The 13172-nt window shown below is 47.0% G+C and overlaps 2 protein-coding genes across 2 annotated transcripts in view; one reads left to right on the plus strand and one right to left on the minus strand.

Moving 5' to 3' along the window:
- Positions 1-12401, minus strand: part of PLEKHG3 (pleckstrin homology and RhoGEF domain containing G3) — a 46300-nt gene extending 33899 nt beyond the window's left edge. The window contains exon 1 of the mRNA XM_017892400.1: positions 12093-12401. The gene's annotated coding sequence lies outside the window, so the exon portion shown is untranslated. The remainder of the gene's footprint in view (positions 1-12092) is intronic.
- Positions 1682-2257, plus strand: LOC108542430 (divergent paired-related homeobox-like). The gene has a single exon (XM_017892443.1). The coding sequence runs from the start codon at positions 1682-1684 to the stop codon at positions 2255-2257; it is 576 nt and encodes a 191-aa protein (XP_017747932.1).
- Positions 12402-13172: the final 771 nt, after the last annotated feature.

A 13172-nucleotide genomic window follows, 5' to 3' on the forward strand; every position in this document is an offset into this window, starting at 1 on the left:
GGAAGTCAGAAAATGGAACAAACTGGCACTCAAAGAACTAGAAATTAAAGAATAGGTCTACAAAAGATGTTTAGAGATGAATAGTTTAAATGACTGGAAATATAAAAGAGATAAAAACCTTAATAAAAGAAGATGATAGTACAAGGGGGTAAGGAACAGGCCAATTAGAAAAAGCAATACATGAAAATAAAATATTCAATATTGAAATTTAAAACCCAATAGTTAAATAGAAAATTAAACACAGCTAAAGAGAGAATTAGTTAAGTGAAAGATAAACTAAAGAAATCATCCTGAATTTAATTCAAAGAAATAAGGTAGGAAATATAAACATTAATAGACTTAGAGGTCCACAGAGGAAAAAAAAAAGGAAATGGGGGAAGGTGCAAATTTCAAAGAGATAATGTATATGAACTTTCTAGAACTAAGGATAGACTTTAGTCCTCAGATTGAAGGCACACACCAAGTTAAACTTCAAATAAGCCCACATTCAGACATATTGTTTATAGTATAAATGCAGAACACCAGAGACAAAAAATATCTTAAAGGATGATAAGGAAATGTCATGAACTATAAGCCAATGAATTGGATAACTTGTATATAGTATAAATGCAGAACACCAAAGACAAAAATATCTTAAAGGATGATAAAGAAATGTCATGAACTATACGCCAATGAACTGGATAACTTTGGTGAAACAGACAAATTTCTAGAAGGGCACAAACCACTGACAGATTTAAAAATAAAAAGTCTAAACAAGAGATTAAATTTGTAACTTTAAAACTTCCAATAAAGAAAAGCTCAGGACTAGATGGCTTCCCTGGTGAAGTCTACTAAACATTCAAAGAATAATTCACATCAGTTCTTCACAGACTCTCACCCCACAAAAAAACAGCAGGAAATATTTCCCAACTCATTCTATGAAGACATTATCCTGCTATCAAGACCAGACAAGGTATCAGAAAAAAGAAACCTACAATCCCACATTCCTTATAGACACAAAAATCCTCAACAAAATACTAACAAATTGAATCTAGCAACCATAAAAAGGAATATACATTATGACCAAGTGGGATTTATCCCAGAGATGCAAGATTAGGTTAACATCTAAAAATTAATTAAAATAATTCAAGTTGATAACAGGATCAAGTGTAAAAATCACCTGATCACGTCAATACACCCAGAAAAAAATTTTGACAAAACCCCACACTATTCTATGATAAAAACACTCAACAATCTAGGAAGAGAAGAGAATATCCCCAATCTTACATAGAGCATCCATGAAAAACCCACAGGTACATCATACTTAATGGAGAAAGACAATGCTTTTTCACTGAGGTTAGTAAGAAGACAAGGATATCCAGTCTTGCCACCATATTTGATATTGGAGCTCTAGCCAGGGCAATTAGACAAGATAAATAAACAGAAGAGATCTGGGTTGAAAAAGAAGAAATAAAACAATCTCTATTCATAGATAACATGAACTTGTATATGGAAAATCCTAAGTAATCTACTATAAAACTATTAGAACCAATAAAAGTGTTCAGCAATGTACCAGAATACAAGATCAACACACAAAAGTCTATTTTATTCCTGTACACTAGCAATGCACAATCATAAAATGGAATTAAGAAAAGACTCCCGATCCCTGGACCTGAACCCAGGCACACATCTGGATTGAAACATGCCAGGCTCAGAGGATCTTCGTAAAGGCAAGGACCAGATGCATTCACACAGAAAACGAACCATGTTCACTAAGAAGCAACTGGAAGATCTGAACATCTTGTTCAATGAGAACCCATACCCAAACCCCAGCCTTCAGAAAGAAATGGCCTCGAAAATAGACATATACCCAACAGTACTGCAGGTCTGGTTCAAGAATCACAGAGCAAAACTCAAGAAAGCCAAATGCAAGCATATTCATCAAAAACAAGAAACTCCACAACCGCCAGTACCAGAGGGTGGGGTTACCACCAGAGTCAGCCCGAGAAATGCAGACCCACTACCCAGATTGCCCCGTGCTGCTCACCCGATCGGCCTGGTGTACACGGGTCAACAAGTCCCCTCATTCCAGCTCATACTGTACCCCAACCTCAAGGTGTCTGCAAATGACTTCGTTGGCCACAGAATAGTCCATTTTGGCTGCTGCCAAGATCCTAATATATATTGCCTCTACCCCATTTTGGAATCCCAAGTTTGCGCTCCAAGCTTCCATGCTGGGTCTTCTGCCTGTTCATCTCTCCAAAGTCGAGAGAGATGATAAATACAAAAAAAAGAGATGATAATTACAAAAAAAAAAAGAAAGAAAAGACTCCCATTTATAATAGCAGCAAAAAGAATAAAATACTTAGGAATATATTTAACGAAAGAAGTATAAGACTTGCATGCTGAAAACCACAAAACACTGTTGAAAGAAATTAAAGAAGACCTAAAAGACATTCCTCGTTCATGGAATGGAATATTTAACATTGTTAAGATGGCAATACTCAACAAATCAATCTAAAGATGCAACACAATCTCTATCAAAATAGAGTTGATTTTTTTTTTTTTTTTTTTTTTTTTTTTTGCAGATATTGACAAGCTGATCCCAAAATTCATATGGAAAAGCAAGGGACCCAGAATACCCAAAACAACCTTGAAAAAGAACCAAGTTGGGGGACTCATACATCCTGATTTCAAAACTTACTACAAAGCTATAGTTATCAAGATCATATGGTACTGGCATAAGGGCAGTTACATATATCAATGAAAGAGAATTGAGATTACAGAAACAAAACAACACATTTATTGGCAATTGATCAACAAGGGTGCCAAGACAATTCAATAGGGAAAGAATAGTCTTTTCAACAAAAGGTGCCAGGACAACTGGATCCTCACATGCAAAAGAATGAATCTGGACACCTATTTCAAACCATATACAAAAAAGTCAAAATGGGTCATAGACCTAAATGTAAGAGCTAAAACTATGAAACGCTTAGAAGAAAAGATAGGAGTAAATCTTTATGAACCTAAGTGAGCAATGGTTTCTTAGGTACAACACCAAAAGCACTAGCAACAAAAGAAAAAATAAATCGTACTTCATCATCAAAATTTTAAACTTTTGTGTTTCACGGCATACTACCAAGAAAATGAAAAGACAAATCACAGAATGTGAGAAAATATCTGTAAATTGTATACTTGACAATGAACTTATATCCAGAATATATAAAGAACCCTTACAACTCAATAATAAAAAGAGAATTCAATTTAAAAATGGGCAAGGGATCTGAAGATATTTCTCCAAAGGCACTATACACATGCCCAATAAACACATGCAAAGGTATTCAACATCACTGACTTTGGGAAATGCCCCTGGAACCATAATTAATACTACTTCATACCCACTAGGATGGCTGAAATCAAAATGATGGACAATAACAAGTGTCGGTAAGGATCTGGAGAAATCAGAACTGTTGTACATTGCTGGTGGGAATGTAAAATAGTTAAGCCTATTTGGAAAACAACTTAACAGTTCCTCAAAAAAGTTAAACATAGAGTTACCTTATCACCCAGCAATTCTAATGCTACATATACACCTTAGAGAACCAAAAACATATGTCCACACAAAACTTGTACATCAATGTTCATATCAGCAGTATTCATAATAGCCAAAGAGTGGAAACAACTCAACAGAACATCAGCTGATGAACAGATAAACAAAATGTATGACACCCATGCAAAGGAATATTATTCAGCAGGAAAAAAGAATGAAGTACTGATGCATGCTACAAATGGGTGAACCTTGAAAACATCAGGCTAAATGAAAAAAGTCACAAAAGATTACATATTGTATGATTCCATTTATATGAAATGTCCAGAGTAGACAAGTTTGGAGCCAGAAAGCATATTAGTGGTTGCCTAGGACTGGGGGAAGGGGAATATGGGAAATTACTGCTAACGGGCACAGGGTTTCTTTTGGGGGTGATAAAAATGTTTTAAACTTAATATGGGCCGGGCGCGGTGGCTCAAGCCTGTAATCCCAGCACTTTGGGAGGCCGAGACGAGCGGATCACGAGGTCAGGAGATCGAGACCATCCTGGCTAACACGGTGAAACCCTGTCTCTATTAAAAAATACAAAAAAAAAAACTAGCCAGGCGAGGTGGCGGGCGCCTGTAGTCCAGGATACTAGGGAGGCTGCGGCAGGAGAATGGCGTAAACCCGAGAGGCGGAGCTTGCAGTGAGCTGAGATCCCGCCACTGCACTCCAGGCTGGGTGACAGGGCGAGACTCTGTCTCAAAAAAAAATTAAAAAAATAAACTTAGTATGGCTCTGTGGCACAATGGACAGCGCACTGGACTTCTAAAAATGTTTTAAACTTAGATAGTGGTGATAATTGTACAACACTGAATATACTAAAAACCAATGAACTATACACCTTACGTGGGCAAATTTTAAAATACGTGAAATACATCTCGACAAAGCTATAAATTAAAAAACAAATATATAAATAAATAATAAATATCATAAAAAGAAACCAGTCAGTAGGAAATAGTACAGACTATGAAATAACCAGTGCCGGAAAAACTGGCTATTCCTCTGGAAAAAATAAAATCAGCTCCATCTTACAAGGTTGAGTGGTTTTCAACCATGGCTATACAGAAAAGTCACCTGGGGCATTTCACAACCATGCCTGGGCCCTACCCCCAAGATAGTTTTATTTTATTGGTCCAATCTGGGGTGAGACTCAGAGAGCAGTATGTTTGTTAAGCTCCTCACGGGGTTGTATATGAACCAGTGTCACACACACAAAAATACATTCCAGATGAATTTAAAAAGTACGTGTGGGAAGCAGAAGTTAATTTTAGAAGAAGGTCGGGTGTGGTGGCTCATGCCTGGAATCCCACTTTGGGAGGTTTAGGCGGGAGGATCTCTTGAGCCCAGGAGTTCAAGACCAGGCTGGGCCACATAGTGAGCTCCTGTCTCTACCAAAATTAAAAAAAAAAAAAAAAAAAATTAGCTGAGTGTGATGGCAGCGCCTATGTTCCCAGCTACTCAGGAGGCTGAGGTGGGAGGATTGCTTGAGCATGGGAAGTCTAGGCTGCAGTGACGCATGATCGTGCCACCGTACTCCAGCCTGGGTGAGACAATGAGACCCTGTCTCGACAAAAAGAAAAAGAAAATCAATACTTGCCAGATCTAGATGGTGAGAACATGGGGTTGGGGTAGGGGCTCCTATGCTGGCATGGGCCCCAGCCACCCTGGAGACCAGCTGGAACAACAGGCACCAAGGCTGCACAGCACAGCATCGTTTGCCAGTATCCAGACCCAAACAAAGGAACAAATCTCCAGATGGAAAGAGCCCTGGGATGCTTGAAATTGCAACTCCTCCCTGTCATTTTCTGGCTTCAGAAAGTGCTGTGTGACACCCAGGTAGGTGCTTACAATGTAAATGCATTAAAAGCACTCTTGTTTTAACTGAGGCAAACACCCTTTGGGATAACTGGCAATCTACTTGGTGGAGCTGAATTAAGATTGGACCCATTCAGGCTCTACTGTAACACAGGCAAACCTTGGCCAGCTGGAACCCCTGTGGAGAGAGGGCATCCAAAAAGCAGCATTTGCAAGAGCGCGCAGAGTTTCAAAACAGTGTGGGCTAGGGCTAAGAGCGTGCTCCAAAAGTTCAAACCCCATCCCTGCCAAGTATTAGCTGAGCGATCCTGAGCAAGTTACCCAACTCGTGGGGACTCGGTTTCCTCATTTGGGGGTAGGGGAAGGGGGTAAACCACCTACTTGGCCTTGTTGAAAGGATCAGTGATATTATTACCTAAGTAACAACACTTAAAATTTTTGCCAACCTGACTGAGAATCTTTTGAAAATATGTTATACACTCCCCTGCCTTCCTAAACAGAGTCAAGGGAATACAATTTAACCTTTTCTTGATGACTCTGGGTCACAATTACCAGCAAAGCATAAATTATCAAACTGATGATCCCGAGACCCAAGGAGTGCCAAATCATTCCCTCCACACCCTCTCCCTCCAAAAAAAAAAAAAGATCTCTGGCACTTCTGCTAGCACTTGCTTTTCCTGGAGTTTTTATCTCAGTCTGCTCTCACTGCCAACTTTGCACTGTAGTCATTTTTTTCACCCTCAATGCTGGTTTCTTTATCCTCTTTCGTTTTTTTTTTTTTTTTTTTTTTTTTTTTTTGAGACGGAGTTCCACTCTTGCCGCCCAGGCTGAAGTGCAATGGCGCAATCTCGGCTCACTGCAACCTCCACATCCTGGGTTCAAGCCTCCTGAGTAGCTGGGATTACGGGTGCCCACCACCACACCCATCTAATTTTTGTATTTTTAATAGAGACGGGGTTTCACCATGCTGGCCAGGCTGGTCTCAAACTCCCAAACTCAGGTAATCCACCGGCCTTGGCCTCTCAAAGTGCTGAGATTACAGGCATGAGCCACCGCGCCTGGCCTTTATCCTGCTTCATTTGCTGCTTCTTCCAAGCTTGAACATAGCATGACACAGCTTAAATGTGTAAGTTAAACAGGGTCTGAGAAGGCTGGTATGAATAAAAATGTAGGAACTTGAGTCCTTGACTTCTTGGCTACATGCAAATAAGCAAGGGCGCTGGGTGGCTGAGTTGCAAATAAAAGTTTAGGGTAGGAGAGTTGTTATTGGATACTGTGGAACATATTATGGGAAGAACTATATCCAACGCTATAAGTACACCCAGCTGTCCACTTTGGGGCCACCTTGCATGGAAGCAAAATGTGTAGCAAGCTTTTGAAGACAGGTCCCAATGACTGTAGGTCTCCTTCTTACATGCTGCAGGAATACAGGGTTTCCTGCCCCACTGTCAGAACAGCTGACTACAGGTTAACTTCTTAGAATCTTATGGACATTCTTTGTCAGGAACAGAACATTCATAAAGAGTGTGAGCATTTCCTTAATTCCTAAGGTCTTGTCACACAGTAGGGTTTTACTTACTTATTAGACAAACACTTATTGGAATCCTACTGTACAACAGGCACTGGGGATGTAGCAATGAACTGGAGGAATAGAAGCTGCATGAGAAGACTGGTTCCTTTCCAATAAATACTACACACACACACACACACACACACACACACACACACACACACACACACACAGAGTCTCACAGCCTGGGAAGTAAAGGATTTGAGTTTTTAAGAGCTTCCGGCATCTGTGGAACCCATCTCTCCTCTTGGGACCCTGTTCCCAAGGTAAAATAGACCTCATTCCTCCTGCATCTTTCTCTTCCAGTCCCAGCCCAGATTCTGGCAATAATCAGATCAGCTTCTAGGACCCTCAAACTGTGTTTCACAAAAGGCTGCATGCACAGCTACCGCTGTGCCCACAAGAACCCTATTCAGGTTGTGTTCAGCCCAAGTCTGCTCAGCATGAAAGACAGTGCAAGTCCTTAAAAATCCATTCCTTGAGCTTTGGATAGGGCTCCCTCCCCAAAGGCCAGACGCGAGAACGGTATAAAGTCTTATTCTCCCTAGCGCTTGCATTCCCAGATGGCAACAGCCCACCCAGGGCTGGACTGGACCCTACCACTACTTTCTTCTCCCTAATCCCATGGAACAAAAGCTGCAGCAGATGAGACCACAAGCCCAGAATATCAGGGTGGGACCCCAGCCCAAGCCCATCACTCCCTGTTGATCACACTTTGTACCATTCTCAACGCTATCGGGGCACAAAAATGAGTCCAGCACCGTTTCTGTCCCCCAGATAGCAACCCAGTTAGCATGGCCAACCTTTATCCCCAGGCAGCTGACAGAGGGGCTACCAGTGGCTCTAGATGGGCCACCTGCTGATCAGTTTAGTCCACGTTGTCCAGTTTTCTTTCTCCTGACTTCAGGTCACCCAACACTAACATGCTTGGGGCTGTTCAGGGTCCTCTTTGCAACTTCCTCTGATATCAGATCATCTAGCTTTTACCCATCTCCAGGCACCAATTGGCAGGCCCAGGAAGTTCCTTCATCACAGGGCCTGCCTGGCTGCCGAGTGTGCAGCAACACACTTGGGGGTGGGGCAGGGGGTGGAACTGGCCATGACCACTTCCCTAGGCCTCACCCTCCACTGCCCATCCCTCACTTCCTGAACTAGGGCAGGGTCCCAGGAAGCCACTCACCACAAACTTTGACAGCGGTACTTTAGATTACACCCCTCCATTTGTAGGCCCGTGGTTCCAGCAGAGGGTGGCGGAGACTCAGCAGATCAGTTGTGTAGAAGCGGCTGGGAGCTAGGCAGCCAACCCTGAGCTCTCACTGTGTCTGTCACTCTATTACTTTAAATTCTGGTCCATGGCAAACCCTTATTGAAAGTCTTCCAAGCCGTCTCAGAGCCTCCACCAGAATCCTCCTGCCACCTTTCTGGGCTTTCCTAGGACAGCTCTACTTGCCATCTGCCCCCTCCCTCACTTTCCCTACCCCTTGTCCCCGCCCCCCTCTGCATCCAACTGCCAGGCATAATTTACCTACTGGAGGCTGGGGGAGGGGTGGACAGCCTTCCCAGCAGTGAGGCAGAATAGGGAGGTCAGGGAGAAGGTGTGATTCATTGAGTCTGGCTGGAAGCAGGGGGAATTCCGAGGAAGAGGGGGTTGATCAGGGCTATCCCTGTCATCCTATCTGTAGGATGCAGTGGTGGGGGTGGGCATAACACATACCTGGGTGTCCCACGTCCTCAGCCATCTACAATCTAGGGTAGGGCAGGAAAGGCTCCCTAACTAGAAAGTTTTTGCCAAGGTTTTCTATTTTACCCTCCCTCTAATTCCCCACTCCTGCCCAATACCTAAAATGAAAAGCTTTGCACCTACAATCCTTAGCAATGACATTAAACATCTCATGCTACCCCTGAAGAATCTGGTTGGAGAAATAATTTATTGAACCTCTCTCTATAGTCTTTACTAAGCAGTCAACATATGCTACCTCACTGTACATTGCCACGATGCCGCATGTGGTAAGCATGATGACTAATTCCATGTTAGGTGAGAAACACAGCTCAAAGGAATTGAGCACCACATCAAAGGCCACAGGGCTGGTGAGCTGTCAAGTCAGGGATTTGAAACCAAGGTGTGTCCAACTCCAAACCCTGTTCCTCGATGCCACAGTGGGATGAACTGGCCTTCAAGGAAGAGAAGGCAGAGATTAAGGAAAATACCTCCTTCAGGCATCACCTCAAAAGTACCTTCCTCCTGGAAGCCTCCTTGGCCACCCTATCTAAACTGTCACCTCATCCCTTCCATGACAATTCACACCTACCTTCCCTATAATATTTTTTATTTCTGTTTATCACTAACACACTTGCTATTTCAATCTTGTTTATTGTCACTTTTGCTAAAGTCAGCTCCATGAGGTCAATAATTATTGCATATTTTCTTCACTGCTGTGTCTTCTGCATCTAGCATTCATACATAGCAGGTGCTAACTCCTTAACTGTTAAATGAATGGAGTATTTTAAAATAGAAGTAAGGGTCATGAGTATTGGGGAAAAAAGGTGATCCGTTCATTCAGAGGAAGAGAGGAGAGATGAGAACAGATGGTGTGGGAATCTGGCCAGAGGTGAGCTGGGGGGCCCAGATGAGCTTAACAAGAGGAAATGAGGGTCTGCCAGGTCCACTGGGGGCTCCAGTAGCCCCTTCCCCCTGGCAGTTGTGATTTCCAGCTGCCAGGGCCCCAGCTGGAGGGCTTCTGCTGGGGAGGGAGGGTGGAGTAGGGCGGGTTTACAGCCACAGAACAAAGGCCTGTGGACTTGCAGCTGGCCAGAGAGGCGGGACAGAGCAGTGGCCTGGGCCAGAGGGGCGGCCTGAGATGGGGGAGGGGGCACAGATGAGGAGCTGAAGACAGCCCTCAGTGCAGCTGCAAAAGCAACAGCCTCCAGAGTCCCTGCAACCCCCAACACAACAGAGAATAGCCAGAGGGCTTCACTTTTAACCCTCCAACGCCAGGGCGGCCTGTGCTTGTGCCAGCACCCCCGGCTTACAGCTGGAGCCTTCACAAGGTTCTGGGAGCTGGGAGAAGAGAAGGGGCAAGGCATACCTCTGCAACACAGGCGCCTTCCCCCTCCGGCCCTGGTCATCCCGCTGGCCGTGGCCTTTGGCCTCTTCCGGCGTAAACAGTGACCCTGGGATAGCTGCAGATTTGGTAAGGCAAATGTTTACTCTGGAGCTGAGATATTAAGACCAGGGTGTTTTAAACATCCACTAATGGCTCCTGGTATCTAACAGCTCCTTGTGGCACACACGTGGGACATAGCCAGCAAATTGTAAAACCCCTAGGAGACTCCCTCCCCAGCCACTGTGAGCCCTTTAGTTTTAACAGGAGTTTATGGAGCACTTTCCACAATAGAGGCTTCCTTTGATCCTCCCCACAGCTCCTATGAGGAAGAGCAGGCAAGTAATCCCACTTTATTCATGTGGAAACTGAGTCAGAAAAGACAAGTGAATTAGCCAGATCATGTTGGAAAAAACACAGATCAGATGATGAGGACAACTGAGCTCTGGTTTCTACTTGTCCAATAGGGTCCCAGGCTGAAATCACCTCACCCCTCTGGGCTCTGCTGCCTTCACCAGTAAATGGAGTAGGCTAATCCAAGGGGCCTTCCAGCCCAAGTGACTCCCAGTCAACTCTATCAATCTTCCACTACCAGGCCAGCGCTCTTTCCACTTTCCCTGCCATGCCGCTTCTAATAGAAGGCAGTAGAAAAGACGCCAAAGCAGCTCTTCAACAAATCACTCCCTCAGCAGCTAGGACTTGGCCTGGGGGTACCTCTTACCCCAACTCCCTGCCCCATCCCCAGGGCTGATTACCCAGGGAGCCAATGGGTTGCCCCATCTTCCAGGAAGGGAGTGGGGGAGAGCAGGGGAGTGGGGAAGGAGTGGGGGACAAAGGGGAGGGGAGGTCATTGCATCCAGGGGATCAGCCTGGAACCACAGGGGAGAGATGAATAACACAGAGATAAACGTACACTTTTGGTTCTCACTCCCTAGGTTTCCTCCTGGGGAACAGTTGGGGCTTAATCTCTCAGGATCCCATCCCTGTCCAACAAAGGGGGCCTGGAGAGCCACATTGCTTAAGGCTAGGCTGCCGATGTACTCAGTTGGGAGCCCCTCCCCAGCCCGGGACTGTCATTACCCTCCCTGCTTATTATTTCTTGAGCAAGGGCCATGTGACTGGGCTGCGTGCAGAGGCACGGCTGGGGAGACTCTGGGAACCCCCAGTCCAGGATTTCCTGTAAGGTAAATGCAGTGTGGGTCTCCTGCTGGGTGCCCCAGAGCAAGGGGCAGGCACCTACATCTGCCAACTGATTAGCGAGTGACCTCAAGGATCAAACTCTTTCGCGACCGCCACCACCACCCTCCCCAAAAGCCACACCTCTCCAGCCTCCAACCATTCCATTTCCCCCGCTGTTCTTCCTTTTGTGTTCCAAAGGCGCCCCAAAGAGTCAGTAGCTATTTAAATAACCCTTAAAAATTTAAGCTTGCACGCCTTATCCTGGCTTTCCCAACCAAAGGGCTGGGTGTGGGGGTGCGAAGAACCAAAACGACTTCAGGAGTGGACGAGGTCGAGGCAGCCGGTGGCCTCTGGGTTTACCGCTCCCCGCTTCTGGCCCCCACTCTCCTCCCTCCCAGACAGGTAGCGGAGATTCCCAACAGCGAGCACCGTGCGGCATCAACCCGGAACAGGCTGCAGGCTCCTCCCGGGCTGGCAGGAGCCGAGGCTCGGGTCGTAGTGCAGAAGGGTCCGCCCGCCCGGCCCACAGCTCCAGTCAAACACCAGCCATCGGGCGCGCGCGGCCTCGCGGGCTTCCTGGATTTCAAACTGAGCCCCTCGCCGCCCGGCGCATTTTGCCCCTTTTGTTTCCGGAGTGGAGGGAAAAAAGGACAGAAAAAGTCTCCCCACACGACCCTCCTGCGCTCGCGCACTCTGCGGCAGGGTGGCCCGGGTCCTCTGTGGCCCCGGTCCTCACCCTGCAGAGGGCTGACACGGGGGCCGCGAAGGGACTGGGGCCCCAGCGTGACTGCGGGCACCGCCGCTCCGCCGAAAGCAGGCAGACAGAGGGGAGAGAGGAGAATCAGGGTACACTCACCGAGCGGTCGCCGCCCCGCGGGCTCGGGACACGCACCGCGTGCGGGGCTGCCCAGGTGCTGCAGCGACTCGGGCGCGAGTTTGAAAGTCGCTCTCGGAAGGGGCCGAGGCCGCCGGCAGCTCCCGCCCACCGCCAGCTCCTCAGCCGGCCAGGACGCGGCCAGTTGCTAGCGCGTCCCCCGGGGACCCCAGGCAGCGCGCGGCTTCCCAGCGCCCGGCAGGAAGTCGGGGAGCGGAGCCGGAGCTGCAGCGGGAGGGCGGGAGGGCAGGAGGGCGCGAGGGCGCGAGGGAGCGAGGGAGCGAGGGAGGGGCGGGCCAGGAATTTTTCCTGTGGGTGGAGACTCCGGCCCGCGGCTGCGGTCCAGCCATTGGCGGCTCTGCGGGGGCTGGGGGAACCTTCGCGGCGCGGCGAGCCAGAGCCGGGTTAAGACTGAGGCGGCGGCGGGGCCTGGGCGCGGTTAACGATTAACGCCCGCAGGGTAATGAGCGCACACCACGGGATGGTCGGTCCCGCCGGCCGCCTGCCCCTCCCGGCCAGCCTAGATGCTCTAGGATACCAAGACGCATGTGGTGGGGTCACCCTGGTGTCACCGACCTGCTATCACTGCCTCCCGAGAGCGCATGTCCAGGCCAGAACGTACCCCTTGTACGGACAGGGAACACCGGGCCCTGCGAAGGGGGCTGGGGGCTTTCCCAAGTGAGTCACCAGCTGGGATCGAATCTGGGGGTCCTGATCCTACCAGAGCTGGCCATCTCCGCTTTTCCAAGTCAGAAAGGCATGTCTTGAATTCCTCACCATAACTCGATCCCTGTGACGCTTTACAGTGGTAAATCCAAACCTCTGAGAAGCTGACGGGAAAGAGATAAAGGAGATAACTTGAAGGCAGCTCCACAAGGAACTGTTAAATAGGAAAAATAAAACACAGAAGCCTGGGTGATAGAGGACCCCGTTTTTATAAAACAAAGAGAACCGTTTGTCTTTATGTCTCTGTATATGACCGTGTGTGCATGGAAAGGTACACACCCTGGAAACTGGGGGGCAAGGGGTGAGGATGTGGGACAGAGACATTCAATACAGGCA

Source organism: Rhinopithecus bieti, unplaced genomic scaffold (assembly GCF_001698545.2).
Source record: "Rhinopithecus bieti isolate Rb0 unplaced genomic scaffold, ASM169854v2 scaffold_20892, whole genome shotgun sequence".
Classification (NCBI taxonomy): domain Eukaryota; kingdom Metazoa; phylum Chordata; class Mammalia; order Primates; family Cercopithecidae; genus Rhinopithecus; species Rhinopithecus bieti.

Coding starts and splice junctions, on each gene's coding strand:
- LOC108542430 (XM_017892443.1), top strand. CDS start 1,682: ATGCCAGGCTCAGAGGATCTTCGTAAAGGCAAGGACCAGATGCATTCA.